This window comes from Lagopus muta, chromosome 2, assembly GCF_023343835.1.
Source record: "Lagopus muta isolate bLagMut1 chromosome 2, bLagMut1 primary, whole genome shotgun sequence".
NCBI lineage: Eukaryota > Metazoa > Chordata > Aves > Galliformes > Phasianidae > Lagopus > Lagopus muta.
Genome location: NC_064434.1, coordinates 76,008,251 through 76,024,180, shown reverse-complemented (window position 1 = coordinate 76,024,180; position 15,930 = coordinate 76,008,251). Strand labels below are relative to the sequence as shown.

Here is a 15,930-nt window from a genome sequence, read left to right as displayed (position 1 = left end):
GTTATTGTAAAAGCACTAACTTCAGATACTCTTCATGATTGTACTTCTCAAGAGCTGATCTTTACAATTCTCCAACTTATTTTTAAGTTTTGAGGGGTGAGGTTGGCAGGAGAAGCTTCGCTATTCTGGAAACAATGTCATCAAAGCACTTGAGGCACCAATGCTGTGTAGAAAGATAGATAGATGTGAAGTGCTGCTGGAGAACAGGAGTCACCAAGACTATTAGCAAGGACCAAAATACAAGAGACCAATGTCTGTGAGCTGTTGCTGAAGAAGGCATAACTTGAGTTATAACTGGTCTTAAACGAGATACAAGTGTTGCTGCCAGTTGAATTGACCATGTACAATACTACACAGTTCTGACCGCTTTCCTATGAATCTGCACTTCCAACCTGGATTCCTCTCTCCAAGAGGAGACAGACAGCACACGAGGATCTCACTCACCTTGCTGTCTCCACCTCGTCGCCGCTGGAGTCTCTCCACATCATCTATCTCATAGACTTTGATCTCAAAGGGCTCCCCCAGCCCCCTCTGTGCACTTCGCAGGGGCCCATCCACCCAGCGGACCCCAGGGCTGTTGGCAGGCTTCCTTGCTGGAGAAGCGGTGTCAAGTGATAAAGCTGGAATCAGCCTCCGTCTCTGGGAGCCTGTAATTGCAGAAATCACCATGTTGTGTTAGCACAGTTAAGATTTGATCCTCAGAGGGCACATGCACCCTACAACTTCTGGAGGTTGGATCTGCTTCCATTAGCTCAGGTCTCAGTGTGTACAGGTATAATGATGAAGGGGCAAAGCATCAGGTGGTATCTGGTCTGGCTTTGCTATCCTCTCTCTTCACTGGTGCTGGCTTTTAGAGCCTATGAATAAGGATCAGCCAGCCTCTCCACAGCCCATTCTGGGAGAGGTGTGGTTGTGTTGCTTTCATTGTTGTTGTTGTTTTTTTGTTTTTTGTTTTAATAGTAGCATGAAAAAACACTTTGATGCCCAAGTTCCTATACTGCACAGGAACTACTATGGCAACACTTAGTCCTTGACACAACACCACTCTGGAGTGGCTAGGGCAGTAAAATCACTAGCAAGGACAAAATGCCTGTGGTATGTATTTCCAATCTCAGCAATTGCACGGGATTGAATTAGCTTTGTTCCTGCTCAGTACGGTATTTTTCTAAAACATTCCTCACTTACATGCATAGCCTAGCAATGGTGAAGAGCAAGACAGCAGCAGTAACAACTGACTGGCAGAAGGGTTAGTCACTGTGTCTGCATCAATAGCTCTGCTTTATGATACCAGCACAGCGGATGGGAGCTCTGCAATAGCAGAATATTTACCATGGTTGATAAAGCCCAGCCATATGGAATGCATCTGCCATGTGAGTTGCCAAGTCTGGGCCTCAGGTAAAGCAAGGGAGGAAAAGCACGCCACTGGCCTGATGGCAGCAGTAGGGAAGTTGAGCATATGGTTTGTTGGGAGAAAGAACAGACACGTGCAAAAAAAGAAAAACAACTGGTTACATTTCCCTGCTCAGTTTAGTTAAATCAGAGCAGTGGCTGGATTACAGACAAAATAAAAGGGTTTATATCTGACAAGTTCTGCACCACCTTTCCTAGGAGACACCAGGGATACAGGGGATGGGAGAAACAAAAACAAAAGCCAAAGCCAGCAGGTCCAAATGAGACTATCGATTTACTCTCTTAGCTGCAAGAACAATACTAATGCCAAAAGGGAGGGGATGAGAATGATCATGCAGATTTTATTTTAAAAACAAGATAAAATCATCTAAAGGAATTCTTAGCACTGTATTCATTGAAACTTGAATGTAAATAGCTTCAAAAAGTCTGCCAATTTCACACGTCAATGAAAACTTAAAAAAAATAATAATCCATTGGTTGCTTAGTTTTTGGATTTGCAACTATCCAGCATCAGTTTCATTCCTGGGTGTCAGCTGACATTTTCTCAGCTGACAACTCTGTGAGCTATCATTGTTTTGCGAGTGCAGCAGTCTGTGCTAGAAACCAACATCTAGTAATCGGCAATTAACCTGTAAATGCTAACTTTAACATGAAGGAGAATGGTCTGTCTTGCTGCCTATTTGCAAAAAAATCTACAGAGCTTTTATTCCAGTGCATCCAAAATAATTCCCTGCAAGAAAAGGAGGGCAAAGCCAAGTCATGCAAACAGGCAGCCCTTTTGTACCAAATGGCCTCAGCCCTAACCTGCCCATCCCGTCACATCCATCATACTCGTGCTTCTAATCAAACTGCAGCCCAGCAAATGAGCCCATGCCAGAACAAATGAAGCCTTGCAAATACTAGCAAGCACAAGTTTTTTTAGGCCTTTTGAAACACCACTGGAAGTCAATGTCAGCATAGCTAACAATTGGCAACAACAGAGAGGCAGTTTGGGAAGGCACCAACAAAGTGCTGTACTGAGGGTGACTGTCATCAGTGATGCCAGAGAGAGGCAACTGAAGGGCAAGAGCAGCTGTGTATGTGAAGGGAAATGAGATGGGCTGGCAGACCATTACTATTTGCTGCATGCAAGAGATCCTGCAAAGGGCTCAGCCCACCTGGGAAATGAGCCCTCTGCCTGCTTTGCAGCAAATGTCACTGAATTCTCAAGCTGAGATGAGACCAAAAGGATTTAGGCACTAACTACTTCTAAAAGCACTTTTTTTCAGGGTTTTGGTCTTGACCTCTCACAGGAGTAATCTGAGTGTGAAAGCAATCTCCTTCCTACCTTTGCTGCTCCTCAGCTTTTAGAGACAGCAGTTCCCCTGGAGATGCAAATGAATCTGATTCACCTTGCCACGAGGACACCACCAGGCTCTTACTTGGAGCAAAGCTAAACAGATGTCACTGGAATATTAATTACAGTAAATATTTTTGCATTGCATTTCTATTCATACCCATTTAGCTGAACGACAAACAGAAGCCTGGGGTCTAGGAGAACTCCAGCACAAGGCTCTGCCTAATAGGCCATATCCTTCAGTGAAGAGGCAGAGACCACAGCTGTGGCAAGATGTATGCTAACATAAACTCACTGTGCTTTTCGTGTCTGCACAGCCTGTGGGTTACACCCCCATTGCAGCCAGGCAGTACGACAGGGCTGAGCCATCAGGCACAGCATTGCATGTTTGCTGGGAGTCAAAACTGAATCTAGTTATTTGAAATATGCACTGATCAATAGGCTGCTTTTTAGCCCAGGTACAGTAACTGACAGTGTCTGACAGGAGACTCCTGCCACTGACTTCTCCATTCAGTCCCTGCTTTTTCTGACTTTGCATTACTTGGGATCAGCCAGGAGATACAACCTAAGCAATGCCACAAAGCAGCTGACAGCTTCCTCATCCATATCAACACACAGAGACAACCAACTGCTAAAATGAATGCAGTTTTCCAAGTCTCAAGCTTAGCTTCAGCACAAATAACCACACTGTGAAACAGCCCTGAAAACGCATAGAATACAGCAGATCGGTTTTCTACTTTGAGCAATTGGTTAAGGTCTGGCAGGTTCAGCTCTGCCAAAGACCAGACAGGGTTTAATTAAGATAAAAGGAGCAACAGTGGAGTGAATGTGTACAGTGTGAAAGTGGATCTGGCTGAAGAGCGGCACTGAAGCTACAAGACACTGCAGTGCATATATGTCCAGAGAAGCCTTAATCTTTAAAGTATTAGAAACACAGAACTTCAAGGATAAGACGACTCACTGACCCTCAGCAAAACTCCCAACTCCATAAGGGTATGTGCTCATAAAAGCATCTGTTAACCATGGCAGAACCCCTAAGCAAGCTGGTTTTGTTTACCTGCTGTATATTTTGTGGTGTTCCCTTTCTATTACTTTCTAAGAACGCATTCCAGTAGGAGCATCTTTTCTGTGGAAAAGGTAAAAGCAAAAAGTATATAGAATCAAAGAATAGCTCAGGTTGACCTGAAAGATTATCAGGTCCAACTGCAACCTAACCACACTATCCTAACAACCCTCCGCTAAATCACTAAATGCAAAATACCCACAAAAAGGAGCATGATGTATATCTCTTCAAAGCAGAGTGCATCTGCATTGGATGCAAAACAATTGCTGCCCCTGGAATTTCAAGTTGTTGAAGATGAAACTATAATTTGATATCGTATAATTCCAGGAGTATAGTGTGATCTTAAAAGCAGGATGCACAGCCAAAGCTATTCTCACAGCACTAAAAGCTTTTGGAGGTAAAACTGCTTTTGTGTGCAGATCTTGGTAAGCATTTTATTGTGGGTTTGTTTTTTTTTTTTTCCTTACCAGAAAGTCCATACAAACTGAAGGTGATTACAAAAACCTAATCTTGGCTAAGGAGAGCAGTACCTCTAAGCCAACATCACTCCTTCTGTGGCTTCATTTCCAAGGAACAATAGCACCAGCCTCCAATCAAATTGTTTGCTGACTGGCAAAGATTGTTTGTCTGTTCCCCCTGCTGCTCTTCCCTGTCCAACAATGGGGGCTGCTGCTTTGTTTGAGCTGAAGATGCTATGCTGACTTCTCTCTTTCCCATTTCCTACAGGGTCTGCCCTCATGGGCAATTATCCATGACTGAACCAAGTCCTCCCATTTCCTTTGACCTCCCTCCTCCTAGTTTATTTTACAGTGCCCTTTCCTCAGAGAAGAGAACAGCTACTCATTTTCACACAATTGCTTGGATTTTCACACAATATGTGCAATGCCAAGATCCTCTCCTGGTTCCTCAAGTCATTGCCAGTGCCTTCCAGTGGAAAGTTGCTGTGATAGCATGGAGGCTTCATCAGAAATATTTAGGGTGCCCAGCTTGAGGTTAGTACTACAATCAATAAAGAATCCTGGCATTTATTGCCAGAAAATCTAAACTGCTCATCCTGGCAACTCAGATTGCACCTGAAGAGCTGGAGAAAGAAACGCCAATGGGATTTGTCATTAAGAATAGAGTCTTCTATGACCACCTCCCCGTAAAACAATTCAGCCCTTATTCTGAGTTGGCTTGTATGCAGTCCTGCCATTGCAAATCAGTAAGGAGTACAAGGACACTTGGGGCTCGAAAGAACTGCTTGCTGTATGCAGGAATAAAGCAACCCTTATTTATAATTTTCCATTCATAGCTATACTAGACATGTTGCTTCTATATATCTAAGGAACCTCTATATGTATAATTCTATATGTATAATAAACATACCGAGGTACAGCCTAAGTCAATTTTATTTCTACCCATCCTGTTCATTTTTAATCATATTTCTTGAATTACCATCTCACTTTAAAAGGAGCCTTTCAGGGCAGTTTAGAGCTGGTGAATGAGCACTGCTGAAACCAGATGAGGAAGCAGCCCTCCTGCAGCGTGGCAGGTTGACAAGTAATCTGGGAGACGCTTCAGGGAAGATGTACATCATGGGGGCTGCGCTTTCAGTGCCCGCAATCCCTAGCAAGAAAAAAAAACAACTAGAGTCTCTTCTACATCTTTATCTCTCCTTGGTCTGGATTTTGGTTTGTCATGCATTTCTCAGCGTTGGGGTGTCACTTAAGAAGCTGGTTACTATTACTGCAGTACTGCGCTAAATGTCTGTGCTGCTAGTGGCTTGGCCAGCAAAGACAGAGGATGGATAAGGAAGGGGCTCTGCAGCCCCAGCGTTAGATCATGGTGAGACAGCGGTAGAGGCATTCCAATGAGCTAATTCTGTGGCAGCATAAGGGGCAGGTTTTATTTACACTCGGCCTAATGGCGTGCGACTCAGTCATGCATGTTACATGGAGCCTTCACTGTGCACAATAGCCTGCTGCCATTTCCTCTATTAAATCATTCCTATGTTCATGTGGCTGAAAGCTCAGTGCTGGCATGCAGTAGTCAAGCGTGTAAAAAATGATTACTCTGATCCCTTTCAACACAGATTTGCTGCATGAAATGGCCTCGCATTGACCTGGGAAAATCAATGCTGTTGTTTTAATGAACAAAAAAAAAAGTGGAGCTGAAGCCCACAGTGCCCCTCCTTCTGCTCTCCCAGCCAGCAGTCATATGCATAAAGGGGTCACCTGCAAGCAAACAACGTCTTGCTGTATGGCTCTAACATCCTTTGTCTTGGTAAAGGAATAATGCAGGATATCAATTAGCTATCGTCAATTGTAAGCAAGTTAAAGTGGAAATGCTAGAGAAGCCCTACAGCTTTTTGATACAAAGAGCAATTTTCAGCTTCCCACAGTGCCTTCGGCAGTCTAAACATGAACCAAACTCCTTTTCACTTGGATTCAGCAAAAAAAAAGCTCAGATTCTTTTTGTGGCGTTTTCTTTCAGCATTATCATTTTGGCCATTTTTTTTTTTCTTTCTTTCTTTGTAATATTGGTTGGAGATGGACTTTCATAATTTACAGTCCCCAAATTCAGCCTCTGGCTTTTTCTGCTGCTTTCATGGACTGGGTTAAGTGCTACCAGAGAGGTAATATGTGTGAATATGGAGTTATCAGGGCTTTCCAGGAAATCTGAAATCTCCATCTTTAAAACCAATCCAGCAGTGAAATCCAGAGCACAGAGGCAAGACCAAAACAGGCATTCTAATTGCAGATAATTATTGGCATGTCTTAACAGTCTGTCTTTTTATGAAAGTGTTTAAAATCATGTAGCAATTTGTTCTACTTTGGTAGCAAAACTCAGAACTGCAAAAGAGCCGCAAGGAGTCATGAAACTTTACTGCAAAAGCAATAAAATGCTGCAGCAAGAAACTTTAATTATCTACAGGCAGACAGGTTACCTGTGCAAAGAAGATTAAAGCACAGACACACACACACACACAGGCAAATCCTATCCAGGACAGGTAGGAGCACGGTCCTGCAGATGCCAGGAAATACAACTGTAGCTCAGGACACACATTCAAACATCAGGAAGCCAGCATTTGGAGGCCTTAGCTTTCCCCAGTCTTGTTCAGACTTGGCCTTACCAACAACAGCATCCCTTAATTTTTTGTTTCCCAATGCTCTGCTTCCAGTGTTCAGGAAGGCTAAAGTGGCCCAGAGCAACGCTACACAGAAGCCCTTTACAAGAACTCTCTCCTCTGGGCCTTGACTTTTATTGGCACTGCCTGTATGAGCCACCTCTTCCTCCCATGTCTTTGACCTTCACTGCCACGTTGCACTGCATGTCGGCTGCTCCCCCAGCCTCCCTGGACACAGAGCACAGCCCTGCTTTACCCTGCTGCCATCAGTCAGACTCAGGCTCAGCTCTGACAAACCTCAACTGAAGGGCATAGAAATTAAAGGAGAGATTCTCCCAGGCAGAGTAGGCTCTGGGCTCAGCAGAGTGCTGCAGGCAATGACACACAAGAGCCCCTGTGCCTCACCACATGTCACATGTACTGGGGCTCTCACAGGCACCTGAGCCTGCTCCCAAAAGGAACAACAAAGCAAACAACCTCGGGAACATCCCTGTATTTTCCTCTGAAAGCTTTATTTTCTACCACCTTGTCTCAGAGCCCCTCCCCTTCTGTCATCCCCAGGGGATGCCTCCCGGCAGATCTGGCAGTCCCGAATCCTCTGCAAGATAGGGCAAAAAGCACAAGCAAGGCATTTGAGCACATTGCATGGGAACGCAAATGGCCTGGCTATGCTGAGTAAATCTAATTAAAGCCTGGGCTCTTGCACAGCTGCTAGCTTAGAGCTGATGGGATCACACACCTGGAAGCAGCAGCAAAGCTGTATGGCTGAAAGCATCCAGTCCTGTTTTGCATTGAGAGCTTTTCCACAAGGCCATGATCTAGTTCTGTGAGCTGGTTACAGACAATAGACATTACACAGGCTGCTCAAGGTGACAGAGCGAACCAGCAGCACCATTGGGAACACAATAGAGATCTTGCAAGTCCTTCCCTGCCTCCCTGCCTGCCTCCTGCTCATCCCTGTTGTGTTCCCAGGGTACAAATACAGCTTGGTTAAAATGGAGTTAAGCCTGAGTGCACTTCCTGATGACACGAGAGAGTCTGTGCTATAAAAGCATCCTTGTCATTGCCTTTCCATGGAGCAGCATGAGGCCATTGCACTTGAAATTTCTGAGGTATTAAAAAATAATACATAATTGGTGCTAGTGATGACTGTGCTGTAATACCTCAGTGCTCTGCTCAAGACAGCACTGCCTCCCTGAGAGACAGACTCAGAGCCAAGAAAATGGCTGAAATGCGGATTGTTTCCTACAGAAAAAGCACTAACAGAGTGAGCAAATAAATGGGATCAAACACGGTTGCACAGATGCATGTGAATGGAGAGGGGGGAGGGACTGCCGCAAAAAAGTAACAGATAAAGCCCTCCTCTCTGATGTTCAGCAAGGGCAAGGGAGGATGTGCAGCCAAGTCAGTCAGGTTTGAGGTAAGGAGTCAAGGGTGCCTGCAATTTAATCCTGTATCTGGTTGTCACTTAGTGGAGGCATTGCGTGAGTCAGTGAAGCCCTCTGCCTTGATTTCTGCACCTGTAAAATGGAGTCTAGAGTAATATGTGCAACACAAGGTGGATTAAAGGGTGGCCACACAAATCTTTGAAATATACAGTGATCTATCAGGGCTAAATAGCTCTGTTTTCACTAAAAGTGGTCACTTAGGGCAGTATCTGCTGATGCTGCATTATAGGACCAATGTTAAAAGCTACAAAGACAGAAATGTTTATGAAAATAAAAGGTTACTTCAGGGGGAAGGCTTAAGTGGTTCATGATATATACGTATGATTTTCAGTAGATATCAGAATATATTGGGCTAATAATTGGGATGGGTTTTTTTGTTTTTTGTTTTGTTGTTTGTTTTTTTACTTTTGTTTACACAGCACTGGGCTGTCTGTGAGTTGTACACATACCCATGTAGAGCCCAAAATTTAACCTAGGGCTACACTGAAGGATATAATCTAGCTTTATGTTTCAAAAGCTGTCAATATAGGTCTGATGCGTCATGTATGACAATCAGCACAGAAGCACCTACACATAAAAATAATGCACTTAAAAGCATTGAAAGACAAGATCTTAATCTCAAGAAAAAAATGATGTCTCCCCAATGTGTCAGAACTTCAAAAGTAATTGTGAGATCTGACAGGGCTGCTGGTGATTCTGCTAAAGACTCTTTATAGCTCCTCTTAAAGGGGCCTTGGGCTGATTCATGATGATCGTGTCTGACAGCTAGCATTTCTGCTAATAATAATCATAAATAAAGTGGACAAGGTTGCCTGACCTGAAATGAGCATATCTATAGTGCCATATCCATTACAGCACAGTGGATCTCTGACTGCAAATCAGGAAAGGTCCAATGCTCTTGACACTATGTATTAAAATAATATCCATCTTTCAAAAGCCTCAGAACCTTTGTATGCTATCGTTTTCATTAAAAAAGTGTTCCTTGTGAGAGTTCATTCAGATGAGAACAGACTTACAGACAGGAAAAATTACGGAGGATAAAAGATTGCAAACCTTTGCATATTTTTTTGTTTATTATGCAATAAAAATATGTTTGCGAACAACTCTATTTTTCCGTATATCTCAGATCCTCCTTCATGTTCTCCTGCATTGAGGTAATAATCCCAATTTTATGCCATCATAAATCTGCTGACATGTGAAAAATTATACTATTATCAAACACATCAAAACAGAATTATGATATTACTGCTGCAGGATGAAATTCAAACTGGAGCTGGGTTACAAGAAAGTGAAGAATTATGAATTTCTGGGCAGTGGTTGCTGCTACAGATATAGAAAGTAATAAAGATCTTTTTTTTTTTTTTATTTGCATTAAAAGAACTGGTTCCTCTTAGAAACACAACTCTCTCAATATAGGAATTAATTGCAGATATAGGGAATCACTCTCAAAAGCAAAATAACAAAAAAAAAACCAAACACGCTTACAAATTCTCCACATCAGGTGACAGACTCAATTAAGAGAGAAGCTTTGCACATACTTTGAGGGATGTCAACATGCCACATTTTGCTGTGCGTAACAGAACAGGCATCTTGCAGGGAAGCCTATGCACAGAAAATGCTCCATCACAGAGGTTAAAATCCAGCTGTGGTAAACACCTGCAACATTGCTGACAAGGGAGAGAGGAACTAAGCCACAATGGAAATTAGGCTGAACGCATACGTTTGTCAGTTAGAGAGAAAGCTGTACTTTGAAAAAGTAAAAAAGAAATTGTAATATGAAAAAAAGTCAGATTTTAGTTAGCAGTAAAACAGTGGCAAAGCTGAGACTGTCCACATTCCTTGCTAAGGAAAGCTTCCTGCTTGACTACCTTTGCATATCTGCACTGCATGACAAATCACCACCACTGCTCGGCCAGGTTCAAAGCTGGCTAGATCCAAGGGAGGGGGGATAATCTCTAGTTTTTGATATGGATGAATCTACACTTCAGTTTTCTATGCTTTCCCTCACCTGCACAGCTGCTCTGCTTTCACAGAAATTGTTATTTTTTTGCATCTATTCCTAGTTCAAATTTTGTTGAAAATCACCATCTGTGGCATAAGCTAAAGAAAGGGAAAGTGACCCACCCTGACAGAGACTATTGCAGATGGATTTCTCTCAAGAATGTTTACTGGATGCCTTTAACTGTCTCACTATCAAAGCAATGAGAAAGCAAAAGACTCAATTTTTGCTACAGAATCTAAAGAAAAGGAAATGTCCTATGGAAAAAGTGCGTATCATATGGGCAGCTTCTCCACAGCACACAGTCAGTTGACAGTACACTCCCAGCGTTCTGTGTGGTCAGCTTTGGATTCCTTTTCCACAATATACAAAATCATCCTTCTTTTTCTTGCAAGTTACCATTAAGAAGTTTATATTTGAAAAGAGCCATCAGAAGAGCAGCTCATTAGAAAGAGGAAAATTAAGTTACTGCCACATATGCAGAAAGGACAGAACAGAGTCTTTCTCATAGGATGCAGAGTTAACATCAGGAAGATTATTTCATCACTTGGCCTTTGCTTGCACAATGTAGAGTGATTTTCAGATGTATCCTCAGAACAGGTATTATCAGATGTGTACTTTTCAATATGGTTTTAATTGTGGTATTCGTTGTGTTCACATCTGTGTTGCACATGTTCTTCCTGCTACTGCAGCAAAAGCTTGAGAAAAGAGAGGGTAATGCCTCACTCATTTCATTCATTCTAAACAAATCCCAGAGGTAAGTAACCCAGCAAGTGAGAATGGCTTTGTGAATTAGGAACTCTATGAGAATTACACATTTCTGCAGCCAGAACTACTGCAGAATATGCAGCCACTGATATTTTAAATACTGGTATATACCAGTCCCAGTATCTATATGCATTTTTTAAAAAAGGAAGTTGGTTAGGGCAGGACTTACACTTCTGGTTGGGAAAACAGAACCCAGAAAAAAAGTGAGGTGACCAGCTGATGGATGTTCCTCATCCCTTTCCTGCAAACCTATGAAACACTATTGTCCTGGTGAGAAGTACGAGCTGCAACACCATGGACTCCTGGCATGGACCAGCAGGCTCTTTCTATCTGATTAAAAAATGTAGTAAGAAAGCTACTAGGCATTCTGATCCTCTCTGTGATGACTAACTGCTCTCAGACTTGCAAGTACTTTAAAGCAACAGTGCCCATATTTATAATATTAATAGTATACCTTATTAATAATAAAATTATTTGGAGAGGAAGGACTTGTAACTCAAAAGTTAAAATCCAACAGACTCAGTGGCAGGATATGATCTTTCAACAGCATGGGCATAACTTTGTTCCATCTTCTAAAACAGGTGGGAAGAAAGAAGTGACAGATCCAGTAGCAATGCATCTTGCACCTTTTGGACATTCAGAGTGCATAAGGAGCAAAAGGGAGCTCCCAGCAGTTACTGCTGTTGAGCAGGACTCTGGCCTTGTGCTGCTGAACCACACATGTACCAAGAGAGGAGTCTTTGTCCAAAGTGCTTGAAATTACATTTCACCACCTCATAAAGGCATCTTTTTGGAATCAAATCAGAAGAATATTTGTATAAATAAATACTTAATTGCAACTAGCAACATGAAATTACTGTAGAGATAAGCGTTCTGTTAATGTGAAATAAACCTAAGTGAAATGGGTGGGAGAGAGACTCCACTGCATATGCAGTGCAAACACAGACATTTGTGCATGTTGCTCAGAAGAAGCCTGGGGCCTGGGACACTTACCCTGGCCTCTCATCTCTGCTGCAAACACAGCTGGCTCTGATCTACTAGCCTATCTCCAGGAAAGGCCTCTCCACCATGAAGCAGTTAGCTGCTTTGGTCTGTTTTCTCCTTTCACATCCCTTCAAGCTTACCTGTGGTTGATCGTTTCTTCGGTGTTTTGAGACTCCGGCACCTGCCGCTGGCTGAGCTGCTGTTCTCGCTCATGGAATCTTGTGCAGAAGAGGCGCTCCCTGTTGCCTCGCTGTCCCTCATCATGCTCTCATAGCCGCTGCTGCCTCCGCTGTGGTAGAACAGGGCAGTCTTCCCCATGGCGGGGGGCAGCTCCCCACTCAGGACACTGCTGTTGTCGCTCCCATGACCACTGCTGCAGCGATGAGGCTTCCGGGGAGGAGTGATCTTGCTGTAAGGAGATGGCAGCACATGAACTGCTGGCTTCTCCTCTCCATGAAGGCCACCGCGCTCATCTGCTTCCATGTTTCCTCGAAGCTGCAAGCCTCTGGAGCTGGCACTGCCTTGGAGCAGCTCTGAAATCCGTCCATTGACAGCCCGAAGAGGCAATTTAGAAGCCAGGCTAGAGCCTCGATTTCTGCTGAGGGACTGTGTTGACCAGGACATATTCTTCCCACTTGGAGGCAGACTGGAACTCTGCCCAACAGACTGAGGCAGAGACTTGGTCGAAAAGCTGAGTGTTTTGGTAGCAGAGGCAGACAGGCTTCGGGCCTTGGGACTTGCCAACAGGAGCTTGCTGACTGCTGAGATCTTTGACTGTCCAGCTTTTGGTGATGCTCCTGCAGACTGGGAGAGAGCTGAGTTGGTTGGTGAGGACATGACACTGCGGCTGACACTCCTTCCAGTCCTAGGCATGGTGGTGTCTTTGCTAGGGTTCATTTTGGAGTTCACGGAGGACAGGCTTTCTGCTCTCTCCAGTGACAGACACTCATAGTGACTTCCTGTGGACCTTCCAAGGGAGTTGGTCCTGCTCGCAAGCTGCTCCAGCTTGGCACTGAACAGCTTGCTGCTGCTGTTGTTGCTGCTGTTGTCAATGCCAGGGCCTTTTGGTTTGGCATTCAGCTCCTCGGGGAAGCTGGCCTGGAAAGGCACGGACTGGCCAGAGGGACTGCTGGTGGTGCTGCTGGTAGCACTGTGCTGGGGGCTGGCTCTGTTCTTTTGATCCAAACTTGACTTTCTCACTGGAGGCAGAGGAGGTGTCCCTTTGGGGCGAGTGAGGACACAATGTTTGGGAGAGGCCACTTTTTTGTCTAGACTGGCCTTCGAAAATTGGGTGTGGGCAGGAGAAACAACTCCATTGCTGTCAGAGGCAGCAGAATGGAAGTGACTATCGGACTCCTCTGGCTTGCTTGCCTTTGGAGGCAGCCCTCGAGGGAGGCTGCCACCCTTCAAGCCATCACTGGAATGAATGGGACTCTGGGTTGCAGAGCCAGACGCTGCCATCTCACACCCATCCACAATTCTCTTCAGACTATCACATCCTGGGGAGACAGAGGCATCCCCACTGCTGCTGCTGCTGCTAAACCTGTCTGCTGGAGACTGCTTTGTGCTCTGCTCAGATTTGGTTGAAATCGTGGTCATGTCAGAACTCAACCCATCACTGCTCCCAGAGCTGTCATTTTTTACATCGTCTTGTCTCTTCAGCCAAGGATCTTCAAATTTGATATCTTTTTTAGCATTGGGTTCTTTCCCCTCATGGGGATGAGCAACCTTTGGGTCTGCATTTACCGATACAGCATCATCAGTGTCTTGTGCTTTGAAGGAATTAACAGCAATACATGGATAAACAGTAATGTTTGTCTTCATTGGGAAGTAGCCCTCACAGCTGTTGAGGCTAGCAGTGTTTTTAATTGTGACAGTAGTTTTCCCTAAAGCTGATATTTTACAGCCTTTGATGGGTGGCACTTTGCTGAAAGCTTGTTCCCCCATTTCTGACAATATAAGCATGTTGTCGGTTACTGGCTTCTGTTTGTCACCTACACAAATCATGCTGGCACTTTGTATGGTGCTTGCAAAGTCAGAGACAGGAGGTTCTGCCATTGCTTCTCCATGCCCATAGCATGCCTGGGCAATGAAACTATGGCATGACTGCTCACCGTCACTCCCTGTGCTCATTTCACTCAACCATGAGCTGATAGATGAGCGTCTGCTGCCATCATCCTGGGACTTGTCATCCAGGCCCAGCTTTGGAAGTGGAAGGAACTGTGTGATGCTGACCTCAGACACAGGAGCTGCACTGGAGTAACATTCAAGATCTTCAGACATGCTGCTGATAATACTGACTGGCCTAGACCCAGAGGCCAAAGCCTGCACAGAGCAGTCACTGTTAAAACTGATGATACTGGTTGGGCGCCCATTGTCAAGGACCCCACTAATGGTTAGCTCTTCTACAAGGGTGAACACCAGCTCGTCCTCCCCATTCAGTTCCAGTGGCTGCTGCACAGTCACCATAGTAGTGCTTAGAATCTCCTTCTTGGATTCAGGAGAATGGTTTTGTTGCTGGTCTTCATTGAGAATGGTCTCTTCAAAATCCCCATTGCTGGAAGACACTGACTTCTTCATGATCTGAGGGCTCATTCCTGCAGGTGGAGTCCGTATTTCTGGCTGTAACAAAGATTCAGTAGATGTCATCTCATTGTCCTTACTCAGGGAAGCTGGTGGGGGTGTGGTGCTGGGAAGAACTCCTTTCTGTGTATAGACTTTGCACCTCTGGGAAGGAGAAGTTGGTGGCTTGTACTCAGATGTCTTGGAGAGGCTCGCAATGCCAAGCCGGGGTGAACCCATTGGCCTTGGTTTCCCTTCCACAAAGCCACAGGTGTTGAGACCTTCTCTGCTGCTCTGCAAGCTGGTGCTGTGTGCTAACTGGCAAGAGCTAAGCTCTTTACTAGAGCTGCCTGTCACGCTCCTGGGAGAAGGAGGGGTAGAAATATTAGTAAGAGCTCCAGAAGGAATGGGGGAGTGATTTCTCTTAGTTTTGCTGGGGGTTGCATTTATATTTTCCTTGGCTTCTCTATCAGGATGCTGACATTCTGGCATTGTATCTTCCTTATCTGACTCTGGTAAGTGACTAAGCTCTGCGAGTTGGCTTGAGACAGAGCACTTAGACATCTGGTCTGAGCTAAACTGAGCAGGCATCTCTTCAAAGGGAAATTTGTTAGTCTCTTCACTGCCATCTATACAATCCAGCCTCTCCTGGAGCTCTGCAAAGGTGTTGCACTTCAGGCAATCTCTTTCAGATGTGCTGGGCCCCGATTCACTACCTTCCTCCATCCTGCCCTCATTTTTGGTCTTCTGCAGTGCAGGAACTATAGGAACAAAGTCAGGAGGACCTTCATTATCTGTCAGCTCCTTATCAGAAAGTGCAGTGCCATTGGGGCCAACATAAATCACTGTGTCACAGGACTGCTCACTGCTGGATGAATAATCAGGATCACTTGATAAATGCAAAATAGGAAAGTCTGGGTCAACGGTGTTTCTAGAATGGAAGGGCCTCAGCTGGGTCGGCCGACGCATCCTACCCTCCTCACAAGAGCTCTCTCCTCCAGAAGAACTCGATGTGTACTGCAACATCAGAGAGACAGAGATCATGACATTTCAGAATTGCAAACAGCTCCTTGCACAAACTGTATGCATACACAAAAAATGATATATCTAAACTGGGAAATCTCTAAACAAAGGCACAGAACTCTGAAGATCCTTATATCCAGTCTTACAGCAAACATACAGCAGTGTTCAACAGAGTACCCAATGCCCCAAATCTAAATGTTCCACACTCAGTCATGAGGCTTCCAAAAA

General features: G+C 44.5%; 1 protein-coding gene across 3 annotated transcripts in view; it reads right to left on the bottom strand.

Annotated features, from left to right (window-relative positions):
* The window catches only part of KIF26B (kinesin family member 26B), a 286,786-nt gene that overhangs the window by 7,390 nt on the left and 263,466 nt on the right, over positions 1-15,930 (bottom strand). For 2 of the 3 annotated variants that reach the window (XM_048934933.1, XM_048934935.1), the window contains 2 exons: positions 12,258-15,696; positions 445-647 (listed from right to left, as the gene is read on the bottom strand). In XM_048934933.1, the coding sequence (XP_048790890.1) occupies positions 445-647; positions 12,258-15,696 (3,642 nt within the window). Of the gene's footprint in view, positions 1-444; positions 648-9,373; positions 11,064-12,257; positions 15,697-15,930 lie in introns of those variants that run through there. The other variant, XM_048934934.1, reaches the window with a different exon arrangement.